This window comes from Danio aesculapii, chromosome 11 (genome assembly GCF_903798145.1).
Source record: "Danio aesculapii chromosome 11, fDanAes4.1, whole genome shotgun sequence".
NCBI lineage: Eukaryota > Metazoa > Chordata > Actinopteri > Cypriniformes > Danionidae > Danio > Danio aesculapii.
Genome location: NC_079445.1, coordinates 43595909 through 43612755, shown reverse-complemented (window position 1 = coordinate 43612755; position 16847 = coordinate 43595909). Strand labels below are relative to the sequence as shown.

At 37.7% G+C, this 16847-nt stretch overlaps 1 protein-coding gene across 1 annotated transcript; it reads left to right on the top strand.

Annotated features, from left to right (window-relative positions):
* Positions 1-3547: 3547 nt before the first annotated feature.
* Positions 3548-12016, top strand: si:ch73-106k19.5 (uncharacterized protein LOC322510 homolog). Its single transcript, XM_056468330.1, has 3 exons — positions 3548-3633; positions 9759-10383; positions 10603-12016. The coding sequence occupies exons 1-2, from the start codon at positions 3597-3599 to the stop codon at positions 10373-10375; spliced, it is 654 nt and encodes a 217-aa protein (XP_056324305.1). The 5' UTR covers positions 3548-3596; the 3' UTR covers positions 10376-10383; positions 10603-12016.
* The last annotated feature ends 4831 nt before the right edge of the window (positions 12017-16847 follow it).

Sequence of the window (16847 nt, the reverse complement as noted above, 5' to 3'; positions counted from 1 at the left end):
ACTTACATACTGCACCTTAAATTAAATTAATCAATTTGTGTTGGGACAACATGAAGAAACCGTATGGAACCCTCATTTTTACAGTGTTCTTTACAATTTATTTTTATTCAGTCGATTATTTCTTCAATTTTGTTAATAAAATTACAGGTTTTATGTTCTGTTTGTTAAAACAAAAAAGTTTCTTGCAGTGCTGTTTTTGCAATAAATGAAAAGCATATTACACTTGTCTCAAAATAATGGTCCGATCTGTGACTCAAAAACAGCAATGTGTTCTCAACCATGAGATTTGTGCTTTGTAAAGTCTGCTTTGACCAAACATTTTTTATATTCTCTAATGCCACAGAAAAAAAAAAATAACAAAATCACAGTCCAAACACATGCGCTATTGGGGAATTGATGAACTAAACTGGCCGTACTGTATGAGTGTGTGTGTGTGAATGTGAGTGTGTATGGATGTTTCCCTGTACTGGGTTCCAGCTGGAAGGGCATCCGCTGTGTAAAACGTATGCTGGAATAGTTGGTGTTTCCATAAATTGCATAACACAAGAGAGTTCTTATTATTTCTTCCTGCAGTCAGAATTTCCGCATTTCAGTCTTATTTTCCCCGGTGCATTTGAATATTCATGCCTCTGTTCCTCAACTTCCTTTTAACATAAACATAACTTTATGATGGGGAAAAAACCCTTATCTTTACTTCAGATAAGTCTTTCGAAATAACATAGGGGTCTGCAAAAAAAAATGTAAAACTTGCTCTCCCGGTGTGCTGACAGTCTAGTTCCTCATATACATTTGCAGGATGTATTGCAAAAAAGATAACACTTTTAGAATGACTTCTTAAAATCTAATGACAGGCATTCAATGCATAATTCTAATATCTCAATAGAAGCTTTGAATATAAATATGATGTGAAAATAGGACATCTTATATAAGAACGAAATGACTATATGGCCTAGAATTAACATCGTTCCAGTGCTAACTGGAATAGTTCCTATATGGCATGGTGTTACCCTCAGGCAACAAACCATTTTTTTGACCCTCCTTTAATTTTTTAAAAACTAAAATATCACAAAAAAAGTTGGTGATCAATGAAATTTGAGGTGTGTGTGGATTTGACCTGTCCTCTGGGGGCAAAAGAGCCATTTTTGGGACCATAGCCTGCTTGAGCACACTGCCAGTAGAAAGTATGATCATGTTTTATCATGTTTAAATTGAAATATCTTTATATTACAAATATGTGTGATATGCATGGATATGTGAAGAAGCACATTTGACTGATAAAAGACACTTTGTTATTACCTATATACTAAAATGCTAGATTTTCATTGGTTGCCTCAGGGCAACATTGTGCAGTTGGACCACTTTTGTAAAAACAATGTCCGGAAATGTATAGTTATTACCAATTTCTATATTTTAGTTTTACTGTAAACTATTACTCACAGGAAATGGATGTTCAAACATTTCATACATGTAAAGAACAACATTGAGTAGTTAGGCTCATTCCTTCTGGCAGTGAGCTTTCATTCAAAGATGTGAATTGAACTTGCAAAAGCCACAGTTCTGCACGGTTTATCTTTTACCCTGATTAAACAAACCTGATTAAACTTATTGAGCTGTTCAGGCTTGTTTGAAACCTGTAGGTGAGAGTACGAGGATGCAAAAGTTCATCTAAAGGAAGGTGCCCAAACTCTGTCCTGGAGGGCCGGTGTCCTGCAAAATTTAGTTCAGTCAATCTGCTAATATGTTTCTAGTATGCAAGTTAGAGCTTGAGTAGCTGGTTCAGGTGTGTAATTGAGGTTGGAGCGATACTCTGCAGGACACCGGCCCACCAGGACCAAATTTAGAAACCCCTGACCTAAAGCCAAGTGACAAAAATGTGGCACCCACCTTTGCTTCATATCCAACAACAACTGCTTTCTGAAGTTCCACAGTGAATAATAAACATTGGTAAATAAGTACATTCAATCGGTACCCCACAGGAATAACACACAATACACCATATAGCTAGTTATTGATGAAATATTACTTGCTGATATTGTTTATGTTAAGTTAACACTTTTTATAATGTATTTATGGCTTGTTTGTGCCTCATTTCACATATAATTATATACAGAAAACCTTGGTGTTTTAGTGCCCTAACTGCACGTTGTTGCCCTGCCTAAGACAACAAACCAAAATCTGCCAGGGGGGGCTAGTGGGAGCACATTTTACGAATGATTTATTATAAGGGACCCCCAAGCACCCAAAAATTGGGATGAAATATTTTTTCCCCCTAAAACAAAAAATCATGCCATAGAGGGTTACCAAAACCTTATTTTTAAAATAAAAAGAGTGACAGACGGTGCATCAAAGCACACTCATTCGCTCTCTCGCAAGGGAAATTGTTGTATTTTTAAAATTGTTTTATTTGTTTTAATATCCTATTACTTGCTTTTCGTTTGTTTGTCATAAGGGCATGCTAATTATTTTTAGAATTTTATATTTTTATTGAAAAATGTAGGTTTAATTTGTATATTAATTTTAATACATTTTTGCCTGCAGTTATTTACAAAATAAACAAGAAAAACAAATAACATTAAGGTGAAATTAATTGCGTCAAAGGCCGCTTCCGCACAGCGGCTAAAAAAAAGTGTTAACTGTTAGCCTAAATAAAAGTGAAATATTCACAAGTAATGTCTTGTCAAGCCGAGATATCCTCCAGGCAGTCTGAGATCCTTGCAGCTACAGTGGGGTCATCTGGATGAACAGATCCCTACAGGCACTCGCTAGCTGATGGACTTTGGATACCTCTCCTCTCCAGGCAACCCTGAATGATCTGCCAGTGAGGTAAGACACCAACAAGCAGAGCGGGGTTCCACTGAATGTGTTGATCTGGTAATTCGCTGTATAAGAAGCAGCAGACAGGTCCAGAAAAGCAGAATGGAACTGCTTTGGCAATCCACAGGACTTTACTGACTGAAGTATTACTGGGAAACACCCAAACACACTCATTTGTACACTCTTACACTATGCCCACTTTAGTTTATCCAGCACATGTGTCTGGACTGTGGGGGAAACCGGAGCACCTGGAGGAAACCCACACCAACACGGGGAGAACATGAAAACTCTACACAAAATGCCAACTAACCCAGCTGGGACTCGAACCAGCGACCTTCTTGCTGTGAGGCCACAGTGCTAACCACAGTGTTACCCCAAAGTAATTATTTCCGACTGCAAAACTTGAAGGCCAAAAATACTTGCAGAAAGACTAGCAGAAAATCTTCTAAGCAAACAAACACTAGCTTACTATAAAATAACACTCATAAGATGTATACTGTCATTCTTCACTAAATGCACTTTATTTAACCAACTTATCGTGCGAAGTGCTGGTAATTAAAATAAAACAGAATGGTTTAAAAGGAATAAAAAAAACTGAATCATAAATTATTCACATGACATATTATTGCTGTGATTGGACAGGGCAGATTTCTTTTTTCTTCTGGGTGTGGTCTGAGTCACTTTAGGGCTATAAAAGTTTCTGAGACCTGGCAACCTTGAAGCTGCTTGACAAAAGAAGCACTTTTAAAAGAATTCAGTTCCTCTGAAGCTCCACTTTTAAGATGTCTGTGATGACACAAGTTCAACGTTCTGAAAATGGTAAGTGCATTTAAATCCTGCATTTAAATAAAGTTGGTATCCATGATTTATTACAAAATCAGTACATCTCAGTCAAACAATCACATTTTTTCAATTCAGTTTGGTTGTTTGTGTTTAGTTTTCTAATTGTGGTAAACTATGTTTCATGTGTATACAGGGGCAATTTGAGGATTTTCATTTTGGGGGGGGGGGGGGGCTCAGCTCCTTATGAGAATAAATAAATAAATAAAATATATATATACATATATATCCCTAATGTATTTATAAGTACTAAATTAATAGTAATACACTTAAAAATGTTTGACTAATATGGTAGGGTTGTATGCTAGCAGTATTCCACTGTATTGTATAGTCATCAAAGCTGTTTACTGTAGTAAAAGTACCATTTTTGTTTCCATGCATTTAATAAACAAAACTGCCACATTTCTAATTAAATTGCATACATATAAGTATATTTATCCAACAGTTCTGTCTGGTTCTTGAATCTGGTTGTCTGATAGCCGTGCGATATTTTGCCAGTAACATCACACAAAGGTCTCTTCACCCTTCACCTCTGTGTATTATTCCGCCCACATACAGCCAGCAACAAGCAGAGATGCTACAGTTTGAAAAATATTACTGTTGTTAGACAACAAAATGTACTTTTAAAGCTTTTTTAGTCGAGAATGTAGTTGTTTAGATTGCAACTATGCAGTTTATTTGTAATAAGAGTGCCTATTTTAAAATATTTACAATTTCTGAGAGAGCTCGTCGGCAGCCATTATTCTGCCATATAGTGTAGTAGATCAAAGACGTTGACGTTGTTGTTGTCTATCCACAAGAATGCGCCAGGACCGCATAATAAGCCCTTGCTTAGTGTGTTTTCTTGAGTGTGATTAAAAAGCAGAAAAACGAAGGCATCACAGTTTTTAAGTTGGACCGGATAGAGTCATAAAGAAGCTGCGAATAAGAAGCTGGATTCAGCCTCGTCCCTCCTTATCGTAAACACAACAGCAGTCTAGTAGTGATTGCTCTGCTTTTTTCGAGGATAATTATTGTGCTATTGTAACGGTCGCTTAATGTTTGATATGCATTGTGTATGAATGTCTACTTTAAGAGGACTATTTCTGTGGTTGTTTTACCTTTTAGATGTAAGCACGCATGTATGGGAGCTCAGTTCAGTTCTGGCGAGCTCTGAGAAGTGTGTGATGGTCGCTCTACCGCTGTATCATCTTTTATTTCAATAATGTAACATTTTATTTTGCGACGGATGTTTGAGGGTCTTTTTCTTTTCCTTTTGCCTACTCATTGTCGTTGACTGGCATGTATATAGTCGACAGCACTTGGGAGAGATGCATAAAGGCCAATAGGAAGAGCGAAATAGTTTCTGTCTCCTTTTTTTTATTCCTTAAAGTCTTTGAGTAAACGCTGGGACACCTGGCATCCGTCACAATACCGACAGCAACAGAGATATACTGTAGACTGTAATAGACTGTAGAGAGATATCTCTGTAGACGGATGGCTTTTCATGTCACGTTCAGCCTTATAATCTTAAAATGTGAGCAAAATCACCTGTTTTGTCATCACCTTATACGCTATAGAGAATCATTCAAACACTACCTCTAATGTGACGTTGGTGAACTTCTGCTGTTTTGATGTCAGCTGCAGATGTGAATGAATGGTGGAAGAAAGTAGTTCCTAATACAAAAGGGTTTTTAGACTCTCCATGTTTGATTTTCTGTTTTATATGCACAATTGTACCGTCGAACTGTTGTATAAACGCAATATCACATTCGTAGCAGTGTGATATGGCTGTATATCAGCCCAACGCACCCCTCCCATCAGTGCTGATATACAGCTATACCACACTGCTACGAGTGTGATATTGCTCATATATATATATATAAATATATTTGATCTATTTCACATAATTCATGAACTAAATCATAAAATTAAAAGAGGGAATATTTTTAACACAAGACAGCACATGATGTTTCTATCTCTGTCAGTGACTCTGACAGTTGAGTCCATGCACTAAGTGGTTCTTTCACTGTGTGTAATACTTTGTGCATGACTGTGGTATAGATAATGCCACATGCACTGTAATGTGTTTTATAATGGTAGTTCATTTTGAAGCAAAAATAGTAAAATGCTCGTTAAGAGTTATATTTTCGCTGGAGGAAACAGCTGTGATTATGAGGTGAGCACTGAGGAAACTGGATCGGAAATCCGATTGCTCCTATATGACATCTGGGTACAAGTGATACAAGAGTATCCAGCAAAGAACTGCAAATAAGCATATTTTATAACAATTTATCGATAAACACACACCTTGTTCTCTCGTTCAGCACAGCTGTGGTTTAATCAAATGAAAAACGAAAGTTGGAGCCGAATTCTGCCGACGTCTTCATATCAAATTTAAAGGGGAAAGAGACGATAAATTGATCTGAAGTTTATGAGCTAATCGCAAAAGTTTTAGGGGGCTGAGCAGAAATATAGGGGGGGGGGGGGGGGGGGGGGGTTACAGCCCCCCTAAAATAGGCCTAGCGACGCCCAAGTGTGTATATAGCAATTGTGAATATTTTCATAAAGTGTTCTCTGCTTGTTTAGAAGGCAACAGTTGGCACCCAATAAAAATAAATGATTCCCAAAACTATGCCATTAGTTTGTGCTAGTTTGGCTGGTTTTACTCTCCACCCCATATTGCTCATATTGCTCCAAATCAGCACAGTTCATTTGTGCTCGATTTGTGCCATTAAAACAAATGATGTATCTATTTTCCTTGTTTGGATTGTGCTGGTTTAGGGTCTGTGAACTTTTTGTTTTGCCCATGTCATGTCACTCTCCACCGCACTTCCTCTAAATTGCACAAGACTCGTGTCATTTTTCTGTGCTCAATTTGCAGTGGTTTGTGCAGCTAAAAATACGTAGTATCTATTGAGTCAAAGCCCAGACGGTTTGTTAATACCAGCTAGACCACCTGAAGGACGATTATGGTGTGATGTAATGTCTGCCGTCCAAAAGTCTACAGTAGAAACTCAACTCTTTCTATCATTTTTGGACTTTGTTTGAAAGGTTTATAGAGTGACACTAGCTGTCCAATGTACTGTTGATTTAAAGCATAGCCTATATATGCACCAATAAACAAGTCAAACGAATGAATAAATAAAATAAATATAGATTCTTAAATGTCGGTTTTACTCAAAAAATATCAATATGTTTTGACAAATGTTTTTAAAAATAAAATGAGCAATTTTCATAATTTCAGCTATACGCCATTATATGATTCAGTTACATCCGTTTGACATTTATGGGGGCCTGTTACATGTTTCTGTGTTTTTATTTATTTATTTTTTTGTTCTCGGTGATCTTTAATGAAGGTAGCTACGCAAATATTTTCTAAATGTCAAGCAAGTATTTGCCTACAGCTTGTTAGCTAATTATGAAGACAAAAAATAATTAAAATAACCAAAATAAAATGATAAAAAAAATACAAGGATAAAAGCGCAGCATTATGCTAAATATAATAGTCCTTTATATGCTTTATATCCTGATATATATATATGTGTGTAGTTTCATATTCGTTTTTTATTTCACTTGATGCATTTGTTATTTAAAGAGCCCATATTATACATGAAATAGGGTCATATTTAGGTTGTAAGGGTCTCCAACAACAGTCTAATATGCATGCAAGGTCAAAAAACACTTTAATGGTCTTATAATCTGCATTTATTTTTACCTAATTATCCCAGCGACTCCCATATGAATCGTTCAGCGATTCATTTGTTCCCAAACCCCTCCTCAGCGCGAAGCTAATCTGCGCTGATTGGACCGATGACAGCCTGTTGCGATTGGTCGACGACACTGACAGGCTTCAGCGCGAGACAGAGTGAAATGCCCAGCTGCTAATCAACAATATAAAAGTAGTCACAGTGCACACACGCTTCATAGTGTAAGGTGTGGATTTTGGCTGCCAGTGGGTGAATGTAAATACAGACGATGGACTAGAAAATACCGACGACTAACTATTTTATCAAGCAAAAAGTCCAAGAACTGGCGAGGAGATCTCCTAGCCCATCACAGTCTACCTGCTGTTTTCACACACACGCACGCACGCACGCACGCACGCACGCACGCACGCACGCACGCACGCACACACGCACACACACACACACACACACAGGGCCGGCGCGTCCATAGCGGCGTCGGCGACACCTCCCTCACCACCCGCGTCCTCAGTTATATCCGCGAATAATAAAGACCGGTGTCTGTGTGTGTCTCTGTGTGTGTGTGTGTTGCTTTTTTTCTGTGTTAGTGGGCGGGGCCGCAGGTTTCAAATCTCCCGGGTTTGCGCGCCCAACTACTTGTGTTTCGTAGCCGCGTCATCACGAAACACCTAATGACTCGTTATCAAGACGACTCGTTTGAAGCACTATGAGTCGACTCTTTTATAGATGAATCAATAGTTTTAAACACTGTACACTTACAGATTTAAGCCTTAGCTGGATATTTCACTTCACTTAGAGCTGTGTTACACACTATATGGAAGAGCATTTTCAAAAACCCATAATAGGGGCTCTTTAATGTTATAATACTGAAACAAATAACAGCCATAGCTTAGAGGTGGTTATATTTTACCATCAAAATATAGTACATTTTATATCATTATCAACTTTTGATATAAAACCGCTGAGTTATTTAATTGATTGTTAAAAATGAAATAATTTAAGTGCTAAATTTTATTATATATTATATTTTATTAGTGCCCGCTCACTTTTGACAAGGCATTTCCAAAAATATATTTCAGCCACTATAATACAAATGCACTATTATTGTTGCATTATCCTTGTTGATTTTTCGGTTATGTACAGAGATTTGAAATGTATTATTTATTTCCCCTCCAATCATTTTCAATCATCACGTTACATTTTGGTCATTTTCAGTCCAAATGAAATTTGCCCAGAGCTGCTCAACATATGACCTCTAAATACATAAGGGTGCTGTGACATGTACCTATATTTAGCACCCCTATATGAGAGAGCGGCATAGCAGTGTTTAGTCACGCGGTTGCTTTCGCTTTTATGAACATAAAAAAAACAACACAATCTCACGGCAATTCGTAACTTTTTGATTTAGTGGCTAATTCGTACGAATTTGTACGATCTAATTCGTACAGTTTAGTACGATTTGCTCATCCCCTAATGACGGTTAGGTGTAGGGGCGGGGTTAGGTGCCACGCCTCCTTTTTAAAATCGTACCATTTCGTACGACTGAACTTGTACAAATTCGTACGAATTAGCCACTAAACTGACAAAACATAAAATACTTATGTTTTCTCGTGAGATCAGGCTGAAAAAAAACTAGTTTCGGCTATTATTTAAATTGAACAAAAGGACCCGTTCACATTGCCTTACCAAGGCAACTACTGAGGCTCTTTTTTACCTGTTACAGTGTTCAGAGAGACAGCACGTTGTGTACGTTGTTGCAAGTAGTAGAAGAATTATTCGGAGATTCTGATATGCTTGCCTGATGACTTTGATAAAACAGTACAGTCTGTCAGACGTTTGGTGGCAGTGAAAGAGCTTTTTACAGCACGTCTGGTTTAAAGTTAATGTTGTTTTCTTGTGGTTACATTTGGCTACAGACTGGACAGTTTGCAAAGGGTATGAATAATTTTGGACATGGAAATGTAAATAAAAGAGAAACATATACATATTTTTAACAATGATTCCTCTTATCTTATTATCATTTTGGATAAGCTTGTGTCATTTCCTGTCAAAAAAAAAAACTTACTGCTTGAGTAAATTTAAGTCAGAATTTGCCAGGGGTATGAATAATTTTGGGCTTGACTATATACATGATTATAAATAAATAAATAAATAAATAAATAAACTTTGTGCCATATATATAATTTGCATATTGCTGTATATCAGATATATATATGGGTTGTTTGATTACATTTTTATGCACACCTTACTTATGAAAATAGAACCTAACCAAAAAATAAAACTGTAAACATTGTCTAAATACACATACTCTAAATGACACCTTCTGTACCTCCTTTGTGCTGTGCATTTAGCATGAGGTTTATTCATTTAAAGTGTGTTATTGTTAACATATCTAATTATATTTTCATTTTTTTTCAGATGAAGAAATTTATACCAAAAATCTGTGTAAAAAACCCTTTAAACCAGGTTTCACTGTTTCAAGTGATTTTGCTGAGATTGAAAGGTCAACAACACTGAAAGGCAAGTTGACCAAACAAGAGATTTCCAAAAAGCCAAGTGTGCATATTGGATCCGTTGGTGTATCCGCAAGCGGTGTCATAGGCATGGCTGACACTATTGACAGACCAGCGGCGACCACTGCAGAAGGGGTTTATGTTAACACTGGTGCATATGCACTGGTAGTGAGAGATAACCAGGAAAAACGACTCCCCAAGGCTGGAGCTTATGCTGAAGCAGGAGTTGGTCGAGCTCGAGCTGAATACAGTGTTTTTGATGCAGAAGCTAAAGGCCCCAATGCATCAGCTGGAGCTGAAGCCAGTACAGCTCTAACAGCAGGAGCAATGGCTCGAGCTGAAATCGGCAGTGTATCAGCTAATGCTGGTCCAGTCGGTGTGAAACTAGGACTTGGAGTCGACACCGGTGCATCTATTGGTGTGGACGGCCTGGAGGTCAAAGTCCTGGGAATTGGATTCTCAGTTGGTCCAAGAACCAGTATTTCTTTTCTGGGATCAGAAGTGTCATGTTCAGTCATGTAGACATACAGGTATTAAAAACTCTCAAATATTGATGCAAAACATTTTAATACCCTATCATAATGACAAAATTAGAAACTTGAACACATTTCCTTTATAAGCTTTATCCAATTTTAGAGTTGTACATTATATGTTAACAAGAGCAAACTGTTTTGTTTTATATTAGTAATTTTACAATTGTTTAGACTTTCATTTAAGAATAAATATTTCTTTTTGGGGGTTTTTTGCAGGTGGCTTTCATTAGATTACACCTGTTTGGATCCAACCTTTGTGAAGATTAATGGACATCAACAATTGCAGAAGATGACAACTATAACGATAACAATCTTTGTACCCATTATAAATCTTATTCTCTGTTATTTTCACAAGTCAGAGTTTTAAAAGTTTTACACTAAATCCTAATAAATATAGAGCTCACACTTTCTGTCAGCAATCTGCAAAGCTCCTTGACTCACATCTCTTCAAACTTCCTCTTTCTCAGGCGTTCCCAACTACCTAGTGAATTAAATTGGTCTGTGGATTATCTTTAGTCTCATATGTTCTCTTAATAATTGGAATGCTGATATTACTGCTTATTGACTATTACATTTTAATTACATTTAGTTACTTTTTCAAGTTATGATTCTCTTTATTGATTATTGACATTTTTAGAGCTTTAATAAATTTGCATTTTACTACAAAGCCAATCGTCTGACCTGGATTCGATTTTGCATCAACTCCTAATTCACAGGTGTCAAATCCAGTTCCTGGAGGGCCGCGGCTCTGCACAGTTTAGCTTTAACCCTAATTAAACACACCTAATCAGACTAACTGAGTCCTTCAAGCTTGTTTGAAGCCTATAGGTAAGTGTGTTAAAGCAGGGTTGGAAATAAACTGTGCAGAGCAGCGGCCCTCCAGGAACTGGATTTGACACCTGTGTCCTAATTCATAAATTTTACAGTTGCATTTTATTCTACTTTTGCAAAGATTCAGTTATTGACAGTTGGTAGTATTAAGCTGTTTAAGATTGCAGAAATCCCCTATGACACAATTCTCTATTGGTCTAAAAACCAGTATGCGTTTTGGGTTCAGATATTTAAATTGTATTTTGGTGAAAATTATTGTTATACATTTTTTGTGTAACATATTCATTCATTCATTTATTTTATTTTCAGCTTAGTCCCTTTATTAATCTGGGGTCGCCACAACGGAATGAACCGCCAACTTATCCAGCATATGTTTTACTCAGCGGATGCCCTTCCAGCTGTAACCCATCACTGGGAAACATCCACAAACACTCACTCACACTCATACACTAAGGACAATTTAGCCTACCCAATTCACCTGTACCGCATGTGTTTGGACTGTGGGGGAAACCGGAGCACCCGGAGGAAACCCACGCGAACGCAAGGAGAACATGCAAACTCCACAGAGAAACGCCAACTGACCAAGCCGAGGCTCGAACTAGCGACTTTCTTGCTGTGAGGCGACAGCACTACCTACTGCGCCACTGCATTGCCTGTGTAACATCTTACTATTAAAAACTGTAATTTCTGACATGGACATTAATCAATGACTAACAAGAGAATACTTGATCATTTTCTGTGACTATGCATAATAATCACATGTATTTCACACTGTATAAATAAAACTGATTTGAATGCTCATTGCTTTCCTGTTCATTTGTGTCACTGTCAGTGTGTGTGTGTGTGTGTGTGTGTGTGTGTGTGTGTGTGTTTCACTGAATCACTCCGGTGTTCTTTAACACAACCACTATATAAATCAGCTGTGATTTTCTTTACAGGAATGTCCAAAAGATTTGAAGTTTGGTATTAAAATAAAGTTTTACAAATCACTTGATTGTGTTTTTATTTAAAGCAGTCCAGTTTTCCTAAAACCACAGATCCTTCCCTTTTCCACACGTAACTTTGGTCCCACTTTATATTAAGTGTCGCTTATACCTGTGAACTTATATGGTAACTAGATGTGTAAGTAGTATGTATCTACAGTGTATGTACACACTGGTACATAGTATTTACTTGTGTAATACTGGTGTAACTACACACATCTAACAACCCACTAAAGAGTATGCGTAAGTTCCAATGTGTAACAGGACTTTGGTAACAACACTAAGAATTATGTAAGTGCATTGAGTAACAACAATATGTACTTGCAGGTGTTTTCCCACTCCCACACCTGTTTGCATACCATGTACTTCTGAACATTGTATGGCAGAACTAATGCTGCATTAGAAGGTTTCACCTTGTGATATCAATGTACATGGTCACTCCACAGGAACTGTCCACTCAATATAAAAAGGTACACATTATTTAAGTTGTTAAACTGGATGCTTCAACTACTGTCAATTAGACTTACATTAAACATTCAATATTTAAAACACTATTAGGACACATATATTTCACAAAAAAGTAAAAAATTGGTTGTTTTTGTGTTATTTTGAGCAAATTCATTCTTCTGGTTTTGAAAAGAAATTTTGAAGCTGCGTCCCGGAGATTAGATCCTTGTGTAAATTCCAGCGTGGAGACTGGATGTCTGTACCAGCGAGTACAACGTGACGTCTTTCAGCATTAATTCATAAGAAAGACTTCAAGTCTTTCCAGACTGCCAATCAGCGCTCTCTATTGTGTATAAGGTGCAACTTCATTAAAATGCATGATAGCTTTGTTGACAGTGTTCAGAGAGACAACATATTGTGTTGTCAAAACAAGTGGAAGAAGAATAATTGTTTGGAGATACGGGTCGTCAGTGTTGTGTTTATAAATGTGCTGCGACAAAGGTATTGTTTTTAATTCCCTGCTATGAGAGCGCAGCTGGACTCGTGTGGATTACAGTGGTCTGCTAACAAGCGACAGAAATACGTTTGTAAGGAAATTTTTGTTTTACCCGAGAGCTTTTCGCATCCGGAAATGGTGAAGTCCTGATTTGCCGCTGATCTCCTTTTAATAAAGACACGGCTCCAGTTGGTGTTGATTGTCCTGTCTCTACAGATTTGGTAAGTGTGTGCGATCAGTGCCCTTTGTTTGTTCATTCAGATGGCAAAGTTATAGTTCGTATCGTCAGCAGTACTTTATCGGTGTTTAAAGACAGACCTTAGTCAAAATGATTGCTAAGTTACTAAAGTTTACACTGTGTTAATATAACTACAATATTAAGGCTCGTTTCCACTGACTGGTACGGTTCGGGTCGGGTCACCTTTATCAGGCTTGCGTTTCCACTAACAATGGTACCCTTTTGGTGGGCGTGGTGTATGACAAATAGTTTCAGATGACGTCATTCTGGCTCGAGGAAATGTCTACAATAAAGCTGTACGGGTCGCTCACATATCATATGAGAAGCTCTTCTCACAAAACAGATGCTTTACACACATAAATATTTCTGTATAAATGTTTATTACTAACTTTTCTTTGAACATGAGTTGATTATAACAGTGCGAAACAGCCTACTGTAACGTCTGTAATTATATTAAATAAATATATAAATGAACATATATAAACACATACAGCCCCTTACAGTCTCCGATAGTCTTCTTTGCTTTTTCGCGCTTCACTCTCGCGTTTGTCAGTGTCTGACAGGATCAGGTTTCAAAAGCATGTCAATAATCAAGTGCACGCTATTATCATCAGCTCAAGAAGTTTGTTATTTCAGATATAGACGCGCGGCGAACGCAAGGAAGAAAGCGAAATCACTCGCGCTTCAGACTGCCTCGTACAAGACGACAAGGTTTGTTTGAGCCCAGGTTGACCATGGCTCGTTATTATATGTATATATAATTCCGCTGTAATGTCTCGGCTCGTCGGCTGTGTATTTTAAACTTGGCAGGTTTTTTGTTTTCATTCTGGCTTGTTGCGCAAGCGAATGACGTATCTCTGTAAACCAATAGCGTTCAGCTGCGCGTCTAGCTCTGCCTTTTGGTACCCTTTCTCGTGTTTGGTACCCTTTCGAAAGGGTGCCGAAAAAGTGGTACGGTTCGGTACACCTTTTGACAGTGGAAACGGCCATAAAAGCGTACCAAACCGAACCGTACCACTCAGTGGAAACGGGCCATTATGGACTGAAAGATCTGCTGTAAATGCTGCTCTCTAAATGTAAACACCCTAAACAAACTATTACTGTCGTGTAGGATTTTCGCCGCATTTTGTGAAAGGATATTCCATACACACACAGATTTCTTACACTACCTACTGAGTGCATCTAAGTCATAGAGAAATGCAGAGGACCTTTTCTCCCATGAGGTGTGCCGTTTCAAACATTCCATTAAAACTACACTCTTCCAGCAGTTCCTTGTTTCAAATATCTCGTTTGTCACAGGGGGCATGCATGAAATGTTCCTGATAGAAAGTGAAAGTGCCAAATTATAGTTAAAGTTGACAAATTAATAATTTGGCAAGTAATTTGATTACTGATGTTCACTTCCTTTCTCCCCTGCGTCTGTGTGTTGTGTTGAACTCGCACCGAAAACTCCCATTTTTATGCAAACTCTTCCCTCTTTCGCCACTCCCACCTAAACAGAGCTGGACTCACCCACTTCCTTTTTCCAAATTAGAGGTGTGAAAACACCCTGCTTATTTTTAAATATAAACATTTAAGCATTAGATTAAACAAAATTAAACATTTAATAGTGTGGCTTTCTCTGTAGCTTACTCAGTTTTAGAAAATAATCCCCAAGATTTCCTTGATGTCAAAGATTAAACAGATTGGACATCTATACTACAAAGCCAGGTCTCTGTACTGGTAGACCAATGCTCTACCGTTTATCCACAGGGAGGAGTGATAACCCCCAAACTGCCAAGGCACAAGGTCTAGTCCAAAAAAGGGGTCTATTCAGGAAGTCAAACAATATCATTAAATAAACAGCAAGGCAAAATAATAGAAAGTCCACAGGACAAACAAATAACAAACTTAAAATCCTCAGTAGAGCAAATGTTTTTTAGCTAAAAATACAAAACAAACAAAACAAAGATGTGTAATAAATAACTAGAGGATCTGGCTAGAGAACTCACAGCAAGGACAGGAGCAGATCAAACTCGAAAACCAAAAGACAAGTGAAGACAAGAGAGTAGAATAAATAGGATAGTCTCACAAGACACAGCTGAACAAGATTAACACAGATGAACCCAAACAGAAACACTAGGGGAAATGGCGACATCATGTGGAGATAAAGAAAAACAAACAGTAGCCCAGAATATGACAACAGCAGGAAATTAAACGGAGAACATCTTCCTCTATTTAGTTTCATTTTCCTTTAAAGAGGGCTTTTCCTTTGTCTTCTTGAGATCTGTTCCTGCCAACACCCAAACACAACAAACTCCCATACATGCTATTTATTTTAATACTTTCTACTATACCACTACTACTACTAATTCTTTGACCTCCTGTCTGAAAATAGGATTTACATCACTTTATATATTTAGACATTTCATTAATTATTTGCATGATAACAGGGTTTTGGAGGCCTGAAAATATTTTAAAAGCAAGTTTCAAAATGTACGATTCTGAAAAACACACAGTCATCATCTCCATGTAAAACTACACAAACATGATTTAGTGAAAGTGTTGAGCTTGTGTGTGTTCAGACAACACGACTACAGGAGTGTAGGATAAACACAAGCACACACACACACACAGAGAGAGAGAGAGAGAGAGAGAGAGAGAGAGAGAGAGAGAGAGAGAGAGAGAGAGAGAAAAAGAGAGAGAGAGAGAGAGAGAGAGAGAGAGAGAGAGAGAGAGAGAAAGAGAGAGAGAGAGAGAGAGATAGAGAGAGAGAGAGAGAGAGATAGAGAGAGAGAGAGAGAGAGAGAGAGATAGAGAGAGAGAGAGGAGAGAGAGAGAGAGAGAGAGAGATAGAGAGAGAGAGAGAGAGAGAGAGAGAGAGATAGAGAGAGAGAGAGAGAGAGAGAGAGAGAGAGAGAGAGAGAGAGAGAGAGAGAGAGAGAGAGAGAGAGAGAGAGAGAGAGAGAGAGAGAGAGAGAGAGACTGTGAATTAGTGAAAATGTTTCAAGATGAATTAATAATTTGCAGTTTTTGTTTGTAAGTTCTATTGATCTTCATTAAACAAGATGCAAATAAAGAATCGTTAGTTTTAAGAGAGTGTGTGTGTGTGTGTGTGTTTCAGAGTGTTTAGTTTCAGATTGGACATGGTGTTATTATTAATAAATAACATCACATATGACAATAATTCCAGTCATAGTTTGTGTTTTGATTAAACACCAAATGTTTGGGGGTTTCTTTAAGTTTAAAGAGCATTACGCGCTGTGTGGGAACCAAACTGATGAAGGGCTGTTCCAGTTAAACCACTGATGAACTTCTCTCTTTTGGCTCTCACTTTCAGTTGATGCCCATTTCTGACTGCATAAATGAGGAGGAGAACTACTGACCCAAACACAGAGACAACTCTCACCAGACTTATTGAGACATTTCAAGGGGTCTCAGCTCTTCAGTCTGAGATCACCAAACACTTCCAGGAAAATAGTCGCTC